Consider the following 21,209-nt stretch of genomic DNA (forward strand, 5'->3'; position numbering starts at 1 on the left):
ATTCGAGTACAGGGATCTTCCTTTGTGGGCAGCAAGGGAGAAAGAAAGATCAATACACACAAACACTTCCCTCCAGAAGCAGTGAGCAAGAGGCTTGTAGACGGTGCTGAACACCCTCTCACCTTCCATACTTGCTTTGATGATTTCCGGAAAGCTGTTGCCTGTGTAGCAGGCTCTTCCTCTCTATGCAGCTGATGAATCCAAAGGAATGGTAGAGACTAATACAGTCTGGCACGAGTGATACCACAGGAGTTGCAGTCAGTGTTGAACACAACATAGGACTGCCTGAGGGACTCCAGCTCTGGATTTTTCCTTTTGCCTTGAGTGGGTATAGCTGCATGGCAGCAGAGCTTCGAGATCAGAGTTTTCTTCTGCTAGATGAGCTGCCAAACATGGCTGATGAACCCCATCTGTCCAAAGCGACTGGTTTTAAAGCAACAGTAACCTCTCTTTGCCCCTTCTTCTGTCACTAGAAATGGCTCTGTTGGGCTTATTAGCTTAGCTACTCGTGAAGGCCAGGAGCTGGACTTGGAGTTGTCAGAGGCGCTTTGGGTTCAATTAAGCACTGTGTCATTGGTTGACTGCAGGCTGTAGAGCTAGTGTGCCAAAATCAAAATTACACAAAATAGAGGGGGAGTAGCTAGAAACTAGAAATACATGATAACATGAACCACAGAGTCCAATCCACAGACCACGTTGATTAAACCATGCCCAAGACTCCGGCACTATCCTCCAGCAGCAACGCACAAGGGGAAGAAAGAGACTGGCTGAATGCAGACACCTACCTCTGGGAGCAATGAGAGAGAGATTCGCAGGCAGACGGCGCTGAACACCCACTCACCTTCCATTTCATCCGAGTTGATTTCAGTCTTCCTCGATGCTTTAATTCACTAGAAATGGAGGTGATCGTGGGCTCCAGGCTGCTCACATCACTTGAACCCTACCAAACTCCCTTGGAGACAGCAAACAGCCAGATTGCTCAATCAGCCTGTAACCATACCATCAAAATATAGATTACAGACTCCATTAGCAGCAAGATCATATTTGAAAGAAAGACTCGTCATAAAGGAAGTAAAGTAAGTAGTTTTGTGAACCGTCTGAAGCATGTTGCCTTTGGTCGCATTGTTCGCTGGCTCCATCTTCTCCAACCTATGACACCCAGAGCTTCCTATGCCAGTTGCTTACAAACAAAGGAGGCTGCTGGACACACCATCACTTGACAGTCTAAGGTCTTGGAGATCACTCACTTTATTAATTGATGATTTGTGAAATGAAAATGTGTTTAATCCCTCTAACGTTGGTTGGCTCTCTACCACATTGGATAATGTATATACTAAATTTCAAGATGTTTAGACACTAGAGAGCTAAGTATGAATGAGCAACAACATTGATATTTTTATTGCAGTGCATGTCAATGCTTTGGTAGAACTAATCAATTAGTTTCACTTCTATCTTCTTTTCCCATTACCTTTAGGTCTTTATACGGTTCTCTTTGGGAGTATACCTTTGAATCTGTTTCTAATTTAGATTCAGATTTTGAATTTTATGTCAAAACATGGTATACAAAGGGTGCTATTAAATTACACAGAACTGTGGTTTGTGATCCTCCAAGAAGATCACAACCTTGCCTTTGGGTCTGGAATCTTGCGTGCCTCAATGACCCGAGAACTATGTCGGCTGGAGTCAGGGCTTTATGCTTTGGCTCTTGATAGGATCACCCATGCCAAACAGATGAAAGGATAGAGGCCAGACTAAGAGTGGTTCACCGGTCCTCCAGGTTCTGGGGTTCAGCTTGGGGCGAACAACCCTGATTGATAAAACAAAGTTGTTACAAAAACAGCAATGAAGTATCCACCCGGGACTTGCATGACTGACAGTAGTGAAAACCTGGAGGAAGCCCTGAACACTGCCATAGATGGAGGACCTTGCTGCCTAGACTCCAGTGGCATAATAGGCAATAGCTAGTTTGTGATCTTTGTGCAATTTTTATTCACTTACAAAGCCTTTGTTGTTTTATGTGTTCACATTATTTTCTGACAGTACATAATTGCCCTGAGGAAAGATTTTTGGATAATGAGCCTTTTTACAGTATTGTGTAATTTTAAACAAGACTTGAATTTTTAACATACGCTTTTAGTTAATGAGAATAATTAATTCAATTGTAGCTTCCTAGTGACAGACTCAGAAAGCCTAAATCTAGTCTACCAGTTGAAGTGCAACTATTCATATTTTAAATGTTGCATAAATTTGCCCAAATTAAAATTTGCTTATCTCTTGGAAGTATAGGCATTTTCTCCTTTTTTTCATGTGCTTTGTTTTATTTTAAATAAATATATGTTGATATTTTCTGAATTCATTTACTAATTTCTTTGCATTTACAATTATGTAGTGGTATGAAGTTAGTGATATATAGCACTTTGATTATAAGTAAAACGTGAGATTTTCATTATAGGTATGAAGTAATTTTGGTTCTTTTGTGCTCTTACAAATAATGAAGGAAATGAAGAGGAAGCAGAAATATGGCAAGAGAGCTTGGCTGAGAACTGAGCCACCAGACTGGCGGTACCATAATCTTCCCTGGCCGGCACCCGCTTGCTAGTTAATAAAATGGACTTAAAAGAAACTGTTGCTTTCTAGTTTTCAACAAAACGTGGTTAAGTAACAATGCGCCTGACTTGGCATTTCAGCTCTACAGGGTGACTCCGTTCCTCAGACAGAAAGTCCCTGTTGGGGAAATCCAGAGGAGGTGGATTCTGTGTGTACATGAACAAAGGTTAGTGCACAAGCTCACCTGTAGTTAGCAGTCACTGTTCTGGGGAAATTGAGCATCTTACAATAAAATGCTGGCCACATTCCCTGCTCATGGAGTTTACTGTTTTCATTACCGCTGTCCATATCCACTACCACCAACCCCCACCCCCACACCACAGTGCCAAGGTTGCCCTGGGAATGCTTTACAGTATCACCAGCTGTATAAGATAAGCATCCAGATGGTCTTTTCATAATTTCAGGGGACTTCAATCATGCTAACCTGTCGGCCATTTTATACAAATTCTATCAACGTGTCACTGTAGTCACAGGGGAACAAACGGACTGGACCATGTTTATACAAACAGAAGCAGTACTTACAAAGCTATCTCATGCCCTCATCTATTGACTACATCTTAATAATGTTAATCCTAGCATACCATTGGTTGTTGAAAATGGAGAAACAAGTCAAGAGGACCATCACTTTATGGCCTAACGAGGCAATCTACATGCTCCAGGACAGCTTTGACCAGACTTACTGGCAAGGAGGCTGCCACAAATGGAGTAGACACAGACTTCAAGGAGTATGCCTTATCTGTGGTTAACTACATCAGTAAGTGTGTAGAAGACATTGTTACCTCAAGAACAGTTATCTCACAACCCACTCAAAAGCTCTGGCTGAACGCAGAGATGGGGTCCCTACTGGAGGTCCAGGGCGCTGCCTTCGTGTGCAGTGATAGGACACCTTTCAGAGCAGCCAGGAGAAACCTCATGTTGGGCATCAAGAGGACAAAAGTCTTCTTTGCACTCGGGAACACCCATCAGATAACAATCTTTGGCATATGTGTCTGGGCACTTTTATGCACACTTGGAGGCATGCAACGCAATAGTGGCTTGAAAGCTACTCCCCTCCCAGGTGAGCAGCCACTGTCTGTAACAGGACTCTTCAGAGAGTCAACCCCCTTAAGGTGGCTGGGCCAGAAAACATCTCTGGCTGAGTACTCAGGCAGTGTGCACACCAGCTCACTGACATCTTCAACATTTCACTCATCTAGCCCGCTGTCCCCACATGCTTCAAATCAGTCACCAAAAAACTCTTCAGAATTAAGCCACTACCATCCAGTGGCAATGATGGCAATCTCATGAAGCGCTTTGAATGGCTGATAATGGCACATATCCAAAACTCTATTGGAAACTCACGAAATGCTTACCAACGAACCGCTCTATAACAGATGCCATAGCAGCCGTCATGCACCTGGTCATGAAACTTCAAGGACACCTCATGAGAAATCAAGGACACCTGTTAGAATGCTGTACTGGATTTCAGTTTGGCATTCAACATTATTGACCCACAGAACTGGTGAACAAACTCTTACTACTCAATCTGAATACTGAGCAACTATGTGTTGGACTTCCAGATGAACAAACCTCAGAAAGTCAGGATGCATAACTGCTCTTTCATCCCCACCATCCTCAAGATGGCTATGTGCTAAGCCCATTGCTGTACACTCTACTCACACACAACTGCATGGCTGATCACATTGTCAAATTCGCAGATGACATCACAGAAGAGAGGCTCATCCCAACAATGATGAGAAACCTGCAGGTAGAAGATCAAAAGATTTGAGGCTTGGTGCCAGGCAAATAACCTCTCCCAATAATGTCAAGAAGACAAAGGAGGTGGATATTGACTCCAGGAGAACTCTCAGCACCCACACACCCCCTTTGCATCTGTGGCACAGCAGTGAAAGCTAAAAGCAGTTTCAAACTCCTGGGAATGCACATTACACACAACATCTAATGGTCCCAGAACATATCCTACTCAGTCTGGAAATCTCACTTACGCCTCTACTTTCTGAGAATGCTGAAGAGAGCTGGACTTTGCACATCCATACTCGCTTCATTCTTCAAGATGGCGGCGCGACGCACTTTGCAGCGGCCTCTCCGGAGTTGATATCTGTTATTTGTCTAGCGGGGTGCCGTGCACAATCCTAATCTGATGAAAAACAGATGTGGGGGCACAGAGAAACATCTGGAAATCTCCAGGAAGGCCTTCTTTGTTGCTGCTGCCGTTGTGAGGTCCGGGTCTCTGCTGGGAAGAACAGGCCCCCAGTCCTTGGGGTTGTGTGGCCGGTGGCGGGGGCGTCGTAGAGAGCTCGGCAGAGGATGGTGCTCAGAGAGGCTGTGCTGGAGGGGATGGTCAGAGGTTCGATGGATTTGGAGTCCGCTATGGTTGGGGCGCTTTCATTGTGTGCTGCATCTGTGAGGCTGAGTCTGGCAGCACCGTGGAAGTCCATGGAAGGGTATTCCCTTCTGCTGCCTGCGTGGGATGACGAGTCTATCGGGACCCTGAGGACTTGTGGAAACTGTGTGGTGGTTTCTTTCGAACTTAGTCTTTTAACATCTTTGGACTATTTTTACTGTGCCCATGGTCTGTTTTTATCGATTATGGTATTGTTTGCACTGTTGTAACTATGTGGTTTTGTGTAGGTCTTGTAGCTTTAGTTTTTGGTTTGTTGGGTGGTAGAGTTGGTTTCCTGACTTGGTGTGTCTGGGTAGTCTTGTTTTGTCTGGTGGATTTGGAGCTCCTTTCTGGGGAATGTGCTAAGATGGTAGCACGATATTAATACACAACAGCCTCTCCGGACTCTGGATTTGGGGATTACCAAACGTTATGTGGATTTTCTGCTGTAGTCTGTTTTGTCGTGTGCTTTTGTGATATCATTCTGGAGGAACGTTGTTTCACTTTTTTAACTACATTACAGTTGTGGTTTCTAAATGACAATAAAAACTAAAATTCAAATTCAAAAGATGCGCAGAAGAGAGTATCTTGTCAAGCTGCATCACTGGTACGGAAACTACATTGCGGTAAATAGGAAGGCTCTACAATGGGTAGTAAAAACTGCCCAACGCATCACTGGCACCTGCCTATCCGCCATCAAGGACGTATATACAGAAAGGTGCCAGAAAAAGGGTCAGTAACATTGTGAAAGATCCCACTCACTCTGCTCATGGACTGTTTGTCCCACACACATCAGGGAGGAGATTACGTAACATCCATGCCAGGCCACCAGACTCAGTTATGAAAACAGTTACTTTCCCTAAGCAGTAAGGCTGATCAACATCTCCACCCACTGACTCCACTGCTCCCTTATTATTTCCTGTCATTCACCTTATGTATAGCCGGGTGTCACTTTATGGACATAAATCAATCTATGCCTATAAGCTATCTTATGTATTTATTTTTATTGTGCTTTATAAATCATTATTGTGTTCTTTATCTTGTGTTTTTTATGTGCTGTATTGGATCTGGAGCAACAATTGTTTTGTTCTCCTTTACATTTGTGTACAGGAAATGACATTAAACAAACTTGAATTTTGTCCTTTGAGAGGAAATGGATGATGGTTAAGGATTGCAGTTGTAAAAATCAATGTCAAGGTCAAAAGGCTGGAAAGTATCTGGTAGAAAAATTATGCTTACAGCGATACAGACATTCACCGGAACAATATAGTATCGGAGGCTAAGAACAAAAATGTTAGAGCGTGACTGAGAGGGAGAGACATAACGAGTGATTTGTTGGAGCAGTGGTAGCAACTAAATGCTGTTTCACCGTTTGTCATGGAAGGAAAAGGTAGATGCATACTGCACATAGCTGTGTGATTGTTCGCTTTGTATAAAAGAAGCTTGTGTCATTCAGCTTGTACCTGTTTGTAAAGTAACTTTTCTAGAGCTTCTTGATTTTGTGTTTGAGAACTTGTATGTTAATAAATGGCATGCACCATTACCTTGTCTCAATGATGCTGCAGTTCTGCACCGAAGGCTTTTTCCAAAAGCACCAGAGGACTGACTAAAAACTCCAGCTATCCTTTGGATTAATCCCAATCACTTTTGAGCATCTGTTCACAGAGTTAGGGATAAAATTTGCAATTTTTCTGTCAGGTGGATTGAGTCACAAAAATATTACCCTCAATAAACCACCTTTGATATTTAACAGATTGAAGTAGAATCAGAAGTTGAATCTCTGATTTTTATTTGCATAATGTATTATTTTTGAATGCAAGTTATTTTGGTTTAATATGATTGAAAAGGATAAATTTTCAAAAGCCTCAAAGATGTTATGTTTTGAAAATCTCAGAAACATAATTGTCATCCGTGAAAATATTCATTCAGTATCCTCCTGGCATAGATAATACTTTCATAAAAACAGTACAAAACTTACTCTGCTGCATTTTCTTATTCCCGTAGCAATTTGGCACTAACTCAGTAGTACACTGATCATTAATTTATTCAATAAATTATAGACGTAAGTACTAAGAAAGGTTTTGAAATATTTATATTTATTTTGCTGGGTATAGTTTAATTGAAATCAAACAGAAATTTCCTTTTATGCTTAAGGGGTTTCTTGTTCAAGACCACAAATAATATTTCTACTATGATATTAAAGTCTGGTACTTCAGTGATCCATGGAAAGATTATGGTAAGATTACAGTTTTCAGCATTAGTCATGTTCTGGTATATGCTCCTTTACAACCTTCAATAAAACTGTTGGAAGTTTGCTGACAAAATGTAATAAATGTTCCTCAGATGTTTTAAATTTGCACATTGCTTTGTTCTGGATTTATGGTACATTTTCCTTTTCAATTAATTAAATGAATTAATTCCAGCTTGAAAAGATGTTACTAAATGTTAATGGTGATCATGTATATATTTTTAAAAAAGTTCCAACCCAATCCACATTATTTCTCTCCCTCCTCCAACTTTATGCTTGACATGATAGATGAATTTGGATTTGAAAAACAGGCTGAGCAATGGAATCACGCTGCTCCTTTCTCACACAATACCTTCTCCATGAGATGTTGTTTAAAGGCACTCTGCACATTTCTTACCAATAAATAATTTATGCTGCCATATACCAGAGAGCATTAGTCAATCCCCTGTGGTATTGAATATGAGAAGTTAGGCCTAAGTGTTGTATTTGGCGGCTGTATGGTTTTGGGGGGGGGGGGGGGTAAAAAGTCATTCTCTTTAGTATGTAGATAAAATTCAGCCTTAATTTAAAATTGATTTATTTTTACTTGTAAAATAAATACTGCTGTAAATTATGTCTATGTCACAACAAAAATTGTTTGTATAAATATTCATGTAATCCAGCCAGAAAAACACAAATACAAAAATTTAGAATACTTTGGCTCAAATGCAGCTCTTGATACTGGTTTTAACATCTGAGGATTACACATCAGTGGTTAGATCTTGGCTTTAAAGAGCAATTATCTCGCACCTGCTGTGTTTTATGTGGTTTGTCCTCATTATATGGTACATCTGTATCTAAATATTAAGGATATATTAGAAGATTTGAAAGGAATGAGAGGTCACTGGGTAGAGTAAGCATTTTCGTTCTGACACCCACGTTATAATTTAATTGTGAGAATACTAGTGGAGCAGGAACTCAAGCACATAGTCTTCTCTGGTATTTCAAAGCAACACTTCATGCGTTGCATTGCAAAATTCTTAGCCATCAGATCGCACATTGGGTCCTTTTAGATTCTCTGTTAGTGCTTTATTGAAGATAAGGTATCATTCATGATCAACACTTAAAAAAGTATTTACCTGATCATTGTCACGATACAGTTCTTGTTCTCACTTGTTTTAATTTTGTCCTCACATGGTAGGAGAGCAAGCAGAATATTACCTTTGATTGTTAAGAGGATTTGAGACATACAGTTCTTAAGAGCTTGCTGGATATGTATTGGCTGCTGCATTTCCAAAAAACTCTGCTAGTTACTCAAATGGTTAGTATTTCCCAAGATCAAGAAAAGTGCACAAATGTGTGTCTCTCTGTATTACAGCAGTGACAATACTTCAGAAGTACTTAATTGGCTGTGAAGCATTTTAACCTGAGGTCATGAAGCAAACTATTGAATTCATATTTTATTTCAATTTTCTCATATTCAGTCTTCTGTGAAGCTGATATGACCTTCTTTGTTATGTTGTGGATTCAGTCGAGACTACAATTTCAACAGCTTCCATGAAACACATTTCAAAGCTTTTTAATAAATATTTTGCTTTGTGTTTCTTGGCCTTTATTTTCATTGAAGGAATGAGTTGGGCAGAGACCAGAGTAGATCAGATGTATCCATGTTCCACTATAGCTGAGTTACAGAAGTAAATTGTTTATATTTGATCTGTCTTGATATTGTTTGTGTAATTTTAATGTTAACTTTAATGGTAAATTTTATTATTAAAGTATATGTTACCGTATACTCTCTTGGAGTTTCATTTTCTTGCAGACATTTACAAGAAAATAAAGAAATAAAATAGAATTTTTAAAAGTTCTACACAAAAACTAAGACTGTCAGAATGTGCAAAAGAAGACAAACTGCAAATAAAATTACTGCTGAGAATTTGAGTTGTAAAGAGTCCTTGAAAGTGAATCATAGGTTGTAATTCAGTTCAGAGTTGTGAGTGAAATTATCCATGCTGGTTCAGGAGCCTCATGGTTGTAGGGTCATACCTGTTCCTGAACCTAGTGGTGTTGAAGACCCAAGACTCCAGTATCTCCTGCCTGTTGGTCTATATGATAGGAGTTTTTGATGATGGATGTTGCTTTCTTTTGACAGCTCTCCATGTAAGTGTGATCAATGGTGGGGACAGCTTTTTCCGTCATGCTGTATCCACCACTTTCTGTAGTAATTTTTCTTTCTATACCAGGTTGTGATGTTGGGATACTATCCACAGTGCTGTGCTGAATCTACACAAACTTCTAACAAAATAGAGATGCTACCATGCTTTCACTGTGATGGTGCTTACATGCCGGCCCAGAACAGATGCTCTGATGTAATATCACCAAGAAATTTAAAGCTCTTGACCCTCTCCATCTTTGATCCCCTAATGAGGACTGGCTCATGGACGTCCTGCTTCTTCATGCTGTAGTCGATGAATGAGTATCTTGGTTTTCTTCAAACTACAGTCACTTCCTGCAAACATTCATGTAAATAAGTTTTCTTGCATTGAATAAGAAATTGATTAATACTATTTCAAATTCTAGAACTTGCTTGTAGAGATTAAGCTTTTCTTCATTAAAAAGAAGCAGCTTATTTATTGTCACATAGCAAGGAAACAGGCCCCTTAGGCCCAACTGGACCATACTATTCCCATTTTAGCTAGTCCCAGTTGTCTGTGTTTAGCCCATATCCCTCTAAACCTTTCCTATCCCAGAAGAGAAGCTGTCTTGATCTTTGGGATTGAATGTTTAAAAAAAAGAGGTGTTGGATATCTGAAATTAAAACAAAGTGTTTGAAATAGTCAGCAGGTCAAGGAGCATCTGTCATTAGTAGCCCTTCATCAGACCATCATATTCCAGCTGTGACAATTTTACTGATGATCAGACAGATTTACAAGAAGCTTCATTTAAAAATACACTTATGCAGCTTCAGTATTTTTCCCTGCCTTATTTTGATATTTACAGAAAGAAGAACATTTTATCCTGGACATTTAATGCAAAGGCATGTTTAGATCAATATTACTAGAAAAGTTGGGATTTGATGGTTTATTTTAAAATTGACATTTAATCTGGTTGAGATCAAAAACATTCCACAGGTTGCCCTCAGTTTTATTTTCTAACTGTAAACTAATGTTTAATTTTGTGGATCATGGTTTTGCATGGGCTGTGGGGTTTGTCAGAAGGCTCAATTACGCATTAAAAATTTAAAATGCTCCAATTTCCTTCTGCTTTTACTTTCTTTGTTTGAATTGCTCAATTTTACTCAAATTGACTAAAGTAATTCAGAGGAGTTTGTGAGATTTAAATAAATGTAAGTCATAATGTTAATTTATTGTCAACCTGGCTTGTCGAAGCAAATTGGCAAATGAACAGAGTAGCTGAGGGTTAACACAAGAGACTGTAGATGCTTGAATCCAGAGAAACGCACATACACTGGAGGAACTCAACAGGTAAGGTAGCAGCTACAGAGGGAAATGCGCAGTTGACATCTGTCTATTTCCCTCCATAGATGCTTCCTGACCTGGTATGAAGCTGAGAGGTCATTGTTTAACTTTGTTATCAATGATACTTAGGCTACGTCTACACTAGACTAGATAATTTTGAAAACGCCGGTTTTGCGTAAAAACGTTAAGGTGTCCACACCAAGCATTTTTGGAAATACCTCCGTTCACATTAAAATGGGTATTTGGGCGAATCTCCTCCTACTGGACATGCGCAGGACACATCTGCAGAAAACAGGCGACATGTTTGGTGTTGAATCTCGCTGTGAAAGTGCGCATTTGTGCAGTTACAGACTAGAAAAACTTAAGGAAATTGCCAATGACGGACAGCTGTTGGCTCTCGCGCAGGAGGACTTAAAACTAAAACAAAACAAATACTGGAGCGTATGGAGGCAACCGACAGTTCACGGACAGTATGACCCAGCTGATGACGAACATTGAAAAACTGACTAACTGTTGCATTAATAAAACACCTTGGTAAATGTATAAAACATGTCTGCATCAGTGTTATCTTGTATTTCCATACAATGTTACATTAGGCTGTTACACATCTATTGTCAGAGAAGTACTTGCATAAGTAGGTAAACCACCTTCATACGAGCAAGGACAGAAAACAGGACAAAGTGAGTATACTTATTTATTCAGTAAGCTATGGGTCAAAGTATTTGGTGAGTACATTTCTAACTCTGGCTTCTGTCTTGTTGACGTCTTTTCTGAAATTGTTAGGTTGTGTGGGGGGTTGCGTTCAAGAAAGCAATGAAATGCCACGCTGCCACCACCATCTGTTCCGGCACGTCATGACAGTGTTTTAAAAAAAAATTTCTGGTTACCCCGTCCACACTACTCTGCCCAATTGGCGTTTTCAAATTTACACACTCTGGAGGGCGTTTTAGAAAAGCTCTGTTTTCAGGGGAGGAAAACACCATTTCAGTGTGGATGGAGGGTCAAAACGAAGAGGAAAAAGCTTCAGTTACAAATTTATCCAGTCTAGTGTGGACGTAGCCTTAGTAGTCACACTGAAATACTTGTGAAGACCAACTGCAGAAGTACTGAGGCCATGATCACAAGACAAAGGAGCTGAAGTAGGCCATTCGGCCTATCAAGTCTGCTCCACCACTCCACCATGAGCTAAACTATTCTCCTGACTAGTTCCAATTTCCGGCTTTTTTCCCCGTATTCCTTGATACCCTGACTAATTAGATACCTGTCAATCTCCTCCTTAAAAACCCTCAATGATTGGGCCTCCACAGAGCTGTATGTGGCAATGAATTCCATAAATCCATGACCCTCTGGCTAAAAAAATTTCTCCTCATCTTTGTTTTAAATGGGTACCCTCTAATTCTAAGACCGTGGCCTCTTGTCCTGGACTCACCCACCAAGGGAAAGAGCCTTTCCGCATCTACTCTGTCCAATCCTTTCAACAGTCGAAATGTTTCTATGAGATCCCCTCTCATTCTTTTATACTCTAATGAATACAATCCAAGAGCCGACAAACGCTCCTCATATGTTAGTCCCTGCATTCTAGGAATCACCCAGCATCAGTTGCAGTGGCTGGGGCACATGATAAGGATCCCTCCATGTCGGCTACCCTGCAGAGTGTTATACGTTCAGCTACATTATGGTTGATGTTCAGGTGGAGGGCCGAAGAAGCGCTATAAGGATCAGATGAAGAATGCGTTAAGGAAGTGCAAGATCAGACCTGAGGACCTGGAGGATGTTGCTGCTGACCATAACACTTAGCAACAGCAGTGTAGGGATGGGGTTCGTATTCTGGAGATGGAAAGAACAATCAGAAGACAGCAGAAGAGAGGTAGGAGAAATGCAGCCATGGTTACCATCACTACCACCACCACTACCACATATACATGTCTCACCTGCAAGAGAACTTGTGGGTTCAGGATAGGACTGTATAGTCATCAAAGATCTCACAGTTAAAGGAGTGGATGTCATCATTGGATTTCGATGGACAACCGAAGAAAAAGAAGAGAGAGAAGAAACAAATTAAAAACCAAAATCTCTAGCTACCAGACCATTAATGGTAGAACAAAGCCATTTAACCCTTTGGATCCCAGGGAAGAATTCCATCATTACCCTTATTTATGTATCCACCTTTAACCTACACTGTTCAATGCTCCTTTAATTTTTTTGACAGTCACCTATATTAACAAGTAGTTTACATTAGACAATCAGCCTGCCAGCATATCTTTAAAATGAATGAGGAAACCAAAGAAATTCAATGAAGTTGCAGAGAAAATGTGCAAACTGCATCTAGACACCATGCAAGGCCAGGATTAAAGCAAGATTCCTGGTGCTGTGAGGCAGCAGCATTAACTGTTGTGAAGCTACTCATCATTTCCAGTAAAGCAAAGCATAATAATAAGGTATTCAGGATACTGGATGATGACTAGTGGCCTCCTAGGAGAAGGGGCATATTCAGACTATGCCACTGGCTTTTGCGCAATGGTTCTGAGGCGAAAGTGACCAGAATTTTAAGTTGCATTGATGGTTCTTGAACTTTAGAAGTGCTTTCCAAAATAGTTTTTTTGACTTGTTCCTATCATGCATTCATCGATTAAGCCCTTTATGTCAGAATGTCTTATCAAAAATGATTTGGAATTTGTCATTTGTAATGAAAACTAGGGCCCAGTTTCAGTACGTCGCTATTTTTGTATTATGCATCAACACAAAATGCTAGGAATGAAAGTATAACATTATTACTAACAATGTCATGGACTTCACAGCAAGGAATCTTGGTAAAACTCAGTGCAACATAAATATAATAGAAGCTATTTAGATCAATACACTAACAGCTATCCATTTAGCCCAGTTCTCCTGCCTTTTCCCTTGCCCATTTAAAAACTTTAAATATTTTATGCACCTTCATTTTAAATCCACTGTTCCTTTCTCATGGCATTGCATATCGAGAACCAAGGTGTTGATTGGTATTCAGATCCGATTGTACATGAAGCTTGATAACTGGGTTATGAATAGAGATAAAAAAAAGAGAGAAGTTTGGTGAACCAAAGGAATACAAAGGAGATGGGAAATGGGAATGAAGGTGAACAAGGTGAGAAAAGATAGAGATGTGTACAAAGTTTGTAAATGAGCACAAAACAGTCTCAGCACAAAACATCGGCTCTTTATTCCTGTCTATAGATGCTGTTTCTCGAGCGTTTTGTGTGTGTAACTGTGGATTTCCAGAATCTGCACAATCTCTTGGTTAATGAATCATTGAATGGAGTTTATAGTGAGGAAACACCAAGTTTAAATGGAAGTAGAAAGTTGCAATTCAACACGGTTTTTGCTGTCATTTTCCAGTGTAATGCAGGCAAGCTGGAATTCCTGTATACATACAAACAAAAGTGAAATTTATGAATTACTTTGGATAGTATTTTAGACAAAATATAGTAATATACCTTGCTTTTCATATACTGCCTGAAATATTGGCAGAATGACTGCTGAAGGTTTCAGCAGGAAATCAAAAGGAGTATTCATAATTTTGTTCTTCTAAAATACATTTCTATCACTGTAAAGCAGGAAATAAGTGAAATAGAACTCAGCTATAGAGACAGCAAGTTTCTTAGCAATGGTACTACTTGGCATTCTGACTGTCTTCCCAGTCAGAGATTGCTTCATTTTCAAAATGCATGTGTTTGGTGCAGTTTTTGCATATTTCCAGCTTCTAAATCCTCAGATAACTAGATTGTGGTGCTTAATGTTTTTACTTGCATGTTTTAATAAATTTTATTTTGTTTTCAGTGGTTTATTATAATTTGTTAATCTGTTTGAATGAGAATCAAATCCTTACTTTCTGCACACTTCACCTCCCCAAATTTTGTTGTCAACCCTTTCCTTCATCCCCTTCCTCACATAGCTTGGCGCTTTGACACTAAATGATAGTTCATTATTAATATTTTATTTTTCTTTCTCCTCCAGCTTTGGGAAATATCCTGTGGGGAACTCTTAATGTCTGTGCTCTTTGATGTTGGAATCATGTCTGTGACCCTCGATCCTTGTGAATACTACTTATTCTGTGGAGGAAATGATGGATCCATATTTCAGGTCAACTTGTTTGCTGCGGTGAGTGGCTTATGCATTAAAGGTGATTTATTGGCAAAATGAATAATTTTTGAATGTGCATCAGATAACTGCATTAAGTATTTCCTGTAAAGAACTACTTAAAATTGCTAATGAATCTAGATGTCTGAGGTCACCATTAGAGAGGCATTTACAGAAGTGCCTGGAGGTATTTGGATGATTATTCATTGAAGGTTCATGATTGCTTTAATAATAGCATTGTATTTTTTTGGCTTGCCTTTCCTGAGATGCATTCCAGTTGGGTTGGCATCTAGTATCTCCACCAAGTAATCATTGTCAGAACCAGCATTTTACATATTTTTTGTATATTTATTTGGAAGGTTTGGGGTGAGTAATTTGTAAGTTTTGTTTCTTCATTTTGCCTTACCACGTACTTTGCAACATGCAATATGTTTATACTTGTGGGGCATCTAAAAAAAGTAAATGGGTCATAAGTGTAAGATTCAACATCAATCTAGTAAGAAATTCAGGAAATTTCTTAATTTGGAGAGTGTTAGAATATGGAACTTGATTTCATGTAGTGGTTTAAGGAAAAAAGCATTGGTTCATTTAAGATGAAGCAAGATTAACTTCAAGTTTAATTGTCATTCATCCATGTATGAATACCCATGAATACAGCCAAACGAAGCAGTGCAAAATACACTGGAGCCAGGTGCAAAATACAGTACCAACAGTCATACTCAGCACAAGGCATATATAGCACCTATAAGATGGTAAGCACATACAAGTTATTAGTAATATACACTCAAAAAATATAGTCCCAAGACCCCGAGTCCGAGTCCATGAATGTGGCAGCGGTCTGCAGTTGAACATGATACATCTTGCCTTTTGTCAAGCGAAGACTGGGAAGAGCACCAGCTTCAGCTTGGACGCTGCACCACACCACTTCCGGTGGAGCGCAGTGACTCTGTCCCTCTCTCTGGGACAGCTGTAAACAGGTGACACCGCAGTCTGGTCCTCTCTACGACTGAGGACACGCAGGTCCCCTGCTGTCCACCCTTGTCATTTGCCAATAAATTAGTGAATATAGACTTGCAGCATTCCACATTAACAATGACCAACAGGGTATTGTGATCACAAGAAAAGTGATTAAGACAATCACTCACAGCAAAACTGAACACTGCCTTTGATCAACTCCTTCAGTTTCTCCACCTATGAGCAACTTGCTGATGGGATAGACCTGCAGTACTTTAAGTTTGTAATGTTCAGCAGGGTCTTGCGATTGTAAAAAAAGAAGTTTAAAAAGGACAGTAATACCTTTGGCCCTGTAAAAGCCACTGCGAAGATTGCTGCCATCTTACTAGAAGTCTGTGATACAGATAGAAATAGAAGATTGTTATGAAATGGATAAAGTATTGTGGAAAGGATCTTGTTTGGTATATAAATTCTGGAAATTGAATATGCTGATGCCGTAACTCAGGCCAGTTATTTATATAAACTGAAACACTGCAGTCCCTTCTAACTTGAAATGTTAACATCTTGGCTTGACATTAGAATTTAAATTTCTTTTATTGTTAAATATGTAAAAGTTCTGCATTAAAAATCGCCTCTGTTTTGGTAAGATTAAGAAAAGTGAATGGTTGGAAACTCTTGCTGGAAAAGTGAAGGAGGATACATTATGATTGGCCTTAGATAGGGGAGGAGGTGGAAAATCTGAATTTCTTTAGTTCTTGACAATGCCCTTGCAATATTTCCAGTATTATGCATAATTGCATTTAGATACATTGACTGTATAGGTAACCATAGCAGTCATTCTGTAGCGGGCAAGAAATTAAATAAGCTTATGAGGTGATTTGAGTTTTGCTTTGTTAGATATGCAAGGCTATTGGCCAGAAATAGGAAGAATACATATTGATTACGTGTTCTCAGTCAAGAATGTTAATGCGTCCTCTTTAATTAAACAAGTTCTTTTTTAAATATGACAGTTTTGATGTTACAATTTATTATTAATCATGCTGTTGAAATATTTAAGAGTCTCCCTTTGTATTAATTTATTTTTAATTTGGGGAGTTGTTCTTACGAAAAGAGCCCTGAATTTGGTAACAGCTTAACAGCTGGAATGAAGTACCTGATTAGGCACTGTTAAATTTAATTTTGATATGGATGAACAGAAATAAGTACATTGTAAAAATGACATGACTGAGTTCTAGTAGAGCTAAATTGTTCAACTTAGAAATCAATATTATTGCAGATTACACTAAGATTGTGTAATTGACAATGAGGAAGGCTATCATGGCTTGCAGAGGGATCTGGATCAGCTGGAAAAATGGGCTGAAAAATAGCAGATGGAATTTAATGCAGACAAATGCAAAGTTTTGCACTTCGATAGGACACCAACGAAGTGAACAGCAGGGCACTGAGGAGTGTGGGTAGAACAAAGGGATCAGGGAATACAGCTCCATAATTCTTTGAAAGTGGCTCACAGATACATAGGGTCGTAAAGGACACACATTGGCCTTTATAAATCAAAGTATTGAGTACAGGATATGGGATGTTCTGTTTAAGTTGAATAAGGTATTGGTGAGCCTAACTTAGAGTATTGTGTGCAGTTTTGGTTACCTACCTACAGGAAAGATGTAAATAAATTTGAAAGAATCCAGAGAAAATTTACAAGGATGTTGCTGGATCTGGAGGACCTGAGTTATAAGGAAAGATTGAATACGTTAGGACTTTGTTCCTTAGAATACAGAAGTTGAGAAGAGACTTGATAGAGGTATACAAAATAAGGTAAATGGAACCATGCTTTTTCCACTGAGAGTGGGTGGGACTACAACCAGAGATTAAGGGTGAAAGGTGAGAAGTTTAAGGGGAGCATGAGGGAAAACATCTTCACTCAGGCTTGTGAGAGTGTGGAACAAGATGCCGACACACGTGGTGCATGCAGTTCAATTTCAACATTTAAGAGAAGTTTGGATGGTCACATGGTTGATATGGGGTACAGAAGGCTGTAGTTCCAGTGCAGGTCAATGGGAGTAAGCATTTTAAATGGTTTTGGTATGAATTAGATGAGCCGAAGGGCCTGTTTTTGTGCTGTACTTTTCTATGACTCTACTTCTGGTAAATATACTGTATAGAGGGAGCAGTTGAAAAAAAAGAGTTTGAATTAGAGACAAAAAGGATAGTGTTGTCCTTAACTCCCGAGTTCTCTCTTTTTCTACCCTCACAAATGCAAAGAAACTTGTGAATTGAGTTTATCCAGTCTGCTGCCTTTGCTATTTCTCTTTCTTCCCCTCACCACTGGGCCACTGGGTACAGCTAGACCTAGTCTGAGACCTACATCTTATTTTCACTTGCAATGTTTTTTCTGTCCACGAAATCTAGCTTTCTTACCTTCAACTCTATTTCCATTGAATTGCTGTCCGCCTACAGTATTTCCCTTACACTTACCTACATTAACTATATTGTTAGCTGTCCTTTCTAATAAGATTCTGCTCACTTAGTACTGAATGTCTTATTGGCATTAATGACATATAAACCAGAATCCCTGTAATCACATGGATTTTCAATAGGTTGATCTGGTTTCCTCCATATACTAAAATCATACTGATAGTTAATTGGCTACTATGTATTGCCCCCACTGCTGAAGAGTCAGGGTGGGAGTTGATGGGCATGTGGATGGACAGAGAATAGGTTGCAAGATAACAAGTGGGGAAATGTGATTGATGAGACAGACATGGACCCAAACAAGAGAAAATTACTGGAATTTTGAGAAATCGATTTTCATGCTATCAGGTTGTAGGCTATGTAGATGGAATGTGAGGCATTGTTCCTCCAGCCTGAGTATGGCCTCTGCAGTGGTCATGTTGGTGTGGAAAGTAGAATTGAAGTGGCTGGCCACGGGGAGATCCTGCTTTTTCTGGCGGGTGGAGGGTAGCTGCTAAGCAAAACGGTTGTGTATAGCCGATATACACAGGAGGCCACACTGGGGCACCAGATGCAGTAGATGACCCCAACAGACTCACAGGTGAAATGTTGCCTCACCTGGAAGGACTGATTGGGAGCTTGAATGGTAGTGAGGGAAGAGGTGTAGAGTCAGGTAATCCACTTATTCTGCTTGCAAGAGTAAGTAGCAGGAGGGAGATCAGTGGGGTGGGATGAGTGGACAAGGGAATTGTGTACAGAGTAGGCCCTGCAGAGAGTGGTGGGGAGAGACAGCTCTGCTTGGTGGTGGGATCCCATTGGAGATGGCAGAAGTTATGAAGAATTATGTGCTAGATGCAGAGGCTACTGGGGTGGTAGGCAAGGACAAACCCTATTTCTGGTGGGGTGATGGCAGACATGTGCAAAATGGAAGAGATGTGGGTGAGGACAGTGTTGATGGTGGAGGAAGAAAAGCCCCTTTCTTTGAAGAAGGAGGGCATCTCATTTGTTCTGGAATAAAAAGCGTCATCCTGAGAGCAGATGCGGCAAAGATGGAGGAGCTGAGAGAAGGGGATGGCATTTTTACAAGTGACAGGGTGGGAAGAGATATAGTGCAGGTAGCTGTGAGAATCAGAGGGTTTGTAAAAGATATTAATAGATAAACTGTCTCCAGAGATAGAGGCAGCAAAATTGAGAAAGGGGAGGGAGTTGTCAGAATAGGACCAAGTAAATTTGAGGGCAGGAAGTTGGAGGCACAGTTAATGAAGTCGATGAGCTCAGCATGGGTGCAGAGAGCATTCTGGATGCAGTTGTCAATGTAGTGGAGGAAAATTTGTGGTGTGATACTGGTGTAGACTGTTTCACATAGCCAACAAAGCAGGCACATCTGGGACCCATGTGAGTGCCCATGACTACACCTTTAGTTTAGAGGAAGTGGGAGGAGCCAAAGGGGAAATTATTGAGAGAGAGGACTGGTTCTGCGAGGCAGAGGAGAATGGTGGTGGAAAAGGACACCCATGTCTCCTTAAAGCAGCACTCTAACTTTTCCATTTAAACACTCTTCTGTTTACCTCCCCACTAAAGTGGGAATAGCTGTATGTTTTCCTGCATTTTATTCCATTTGTCATATTTTTTGGCTACTCAGTCAATTTTTTGCAGATGCTTTGTCTTCTCATAACTTAAATTCTTACCTGTTTTTTTGCAAACTTGGGCACAATAAATGTCTTTCCATTGTCTCAGTCATTCATGAAAATGTAAATATTTGGGGGCTCAGCACTGATCCTTGCGACACATCACTTATTACAGTGCACTAACCTGAAAATTACCTTATTTTTCCCAACTTCATTTTCTGTTGGTTAGTCAATCCTCTAAATGTTGTAATATATTACTTCTAACATCATGAACTCTTGTTAAGCAACCTTTTATGTGTCTTAATGAATGTCTTTTGGATATCCAATTACTCCACGTTTTGGTACTACATTATTGATGTGGCATGGTTGCAGTAAGGCCTTTGAGAAACCTTTGACTAATATTGTACCAGTGGAATTAGTGCTGGGATTCTTCTTTAATAATTTGAATATTAAAATTGGAGAAATTATTAGTAAGTCTATTGATGACAGAAAATTTTGTGGTGCTTTGCTGGTGAAGAGGATGGTCTCCAGTTACAGAATTATATTGATCAGCTAATAAGAAGGCTGGAGCAATGGCATCTGGAATTTAATCCCAATGAATGCAGGGTGATGCATTTTGGAAAGTCTGATAAGTGTGGGGCAAACACCATGAATAATGGGGCCTGGGACATTTTGTGGACAGAGGGATAGGTTTCTAAAGGTGCAGCAGAATGTGATGCAACCAATCAGTATGCTTTCCACCAGTCATCTGTAGAAATTTACATGAGTCTTTGGTGACATTCTAAATCTCCTCAAACTGAACAAAGTGGAGCTACTGGCATGACTTCTTCATTATTGCATTGATGTTTTGGGCCCAGGATAAATCTTCTGAGATACTGATGCCCAGGAAATTGAATCCACTCACCTTTTCCACCACTGTCCGCTTAATTGAGGACTGGTATGTGTTCTCTTGGCTCTCTTTTAAAGTGGAGGTTAATAGGTTCTTGGTTAGTAAGGGTGTCAGAAGTTTTGGGGAGGCGGAAAGAGAATGGCAGGAGAAATCAACCATGTTCAAATGGTGTAGCAGCTTAATGGACCAAGTGGCCTAATTTTGCTCATATCTCTTAATGATGTTATGGTCTAAATGCTCCAATTTGTACTAAATTAAGTAGCATAAGAACTTTATTTAGGACTTTGCACATACTTAAATCTTATCAGCAATCCTCATTAGTTGTATTTGCTTTATATTTTACACAGGGTTTAGGACATGAAGTGCTTGATTTTAAAATAATTAATTTTGTATTCAACTCATATAATCCAGAAAAAAATAAGAAAGGTATGAACAATTAATCTTCCACTAATGACTGAGTGTACAGTGTTTTCTAGACAAT

The 21,209-nt window shown here is 39.8% G+C and overlaps 1 protein-coding gene across 2 annotated transcripts in view; it reads left to right on the forward strand.

Annotated features, from left to right (window-relative positions):
- The window catches only part of wdr18 (WD repeat domain 18), a 333,950-nt gene that overhangs the window by 204,523 nt on the left and 108,218 nt on the right, over positions 1-21,209 (forward strand). For both annotated transcript variants that reach the window (XM_059991525.1, XM_059991527.1), the window contains exon 5: positions 14,687-14,830. In XM_059991525.1, coding sequence (XP_059847508.1) covers positions 14,687-14,830 — 144 coding nt within the window. The remainder of the gene's footprint in view (positions 1-14,686; positions 14,831-21,209) is intronic.

Source organism: Hypanus sabinus, chromosome 16, assembly GCF_030144855.1.
Source record: "Hypanus sabinus isolate sHypSab1 chromosome 16, sHypSab1.hap1, whole genome shotgun sequence".
Lineage (NCBI taxonomy): Eukaryota > Metazoa > Chordata > Chondrichthyes > Myliobatiformes > Dasyatidae > Hypanus > Hypanus sabinus.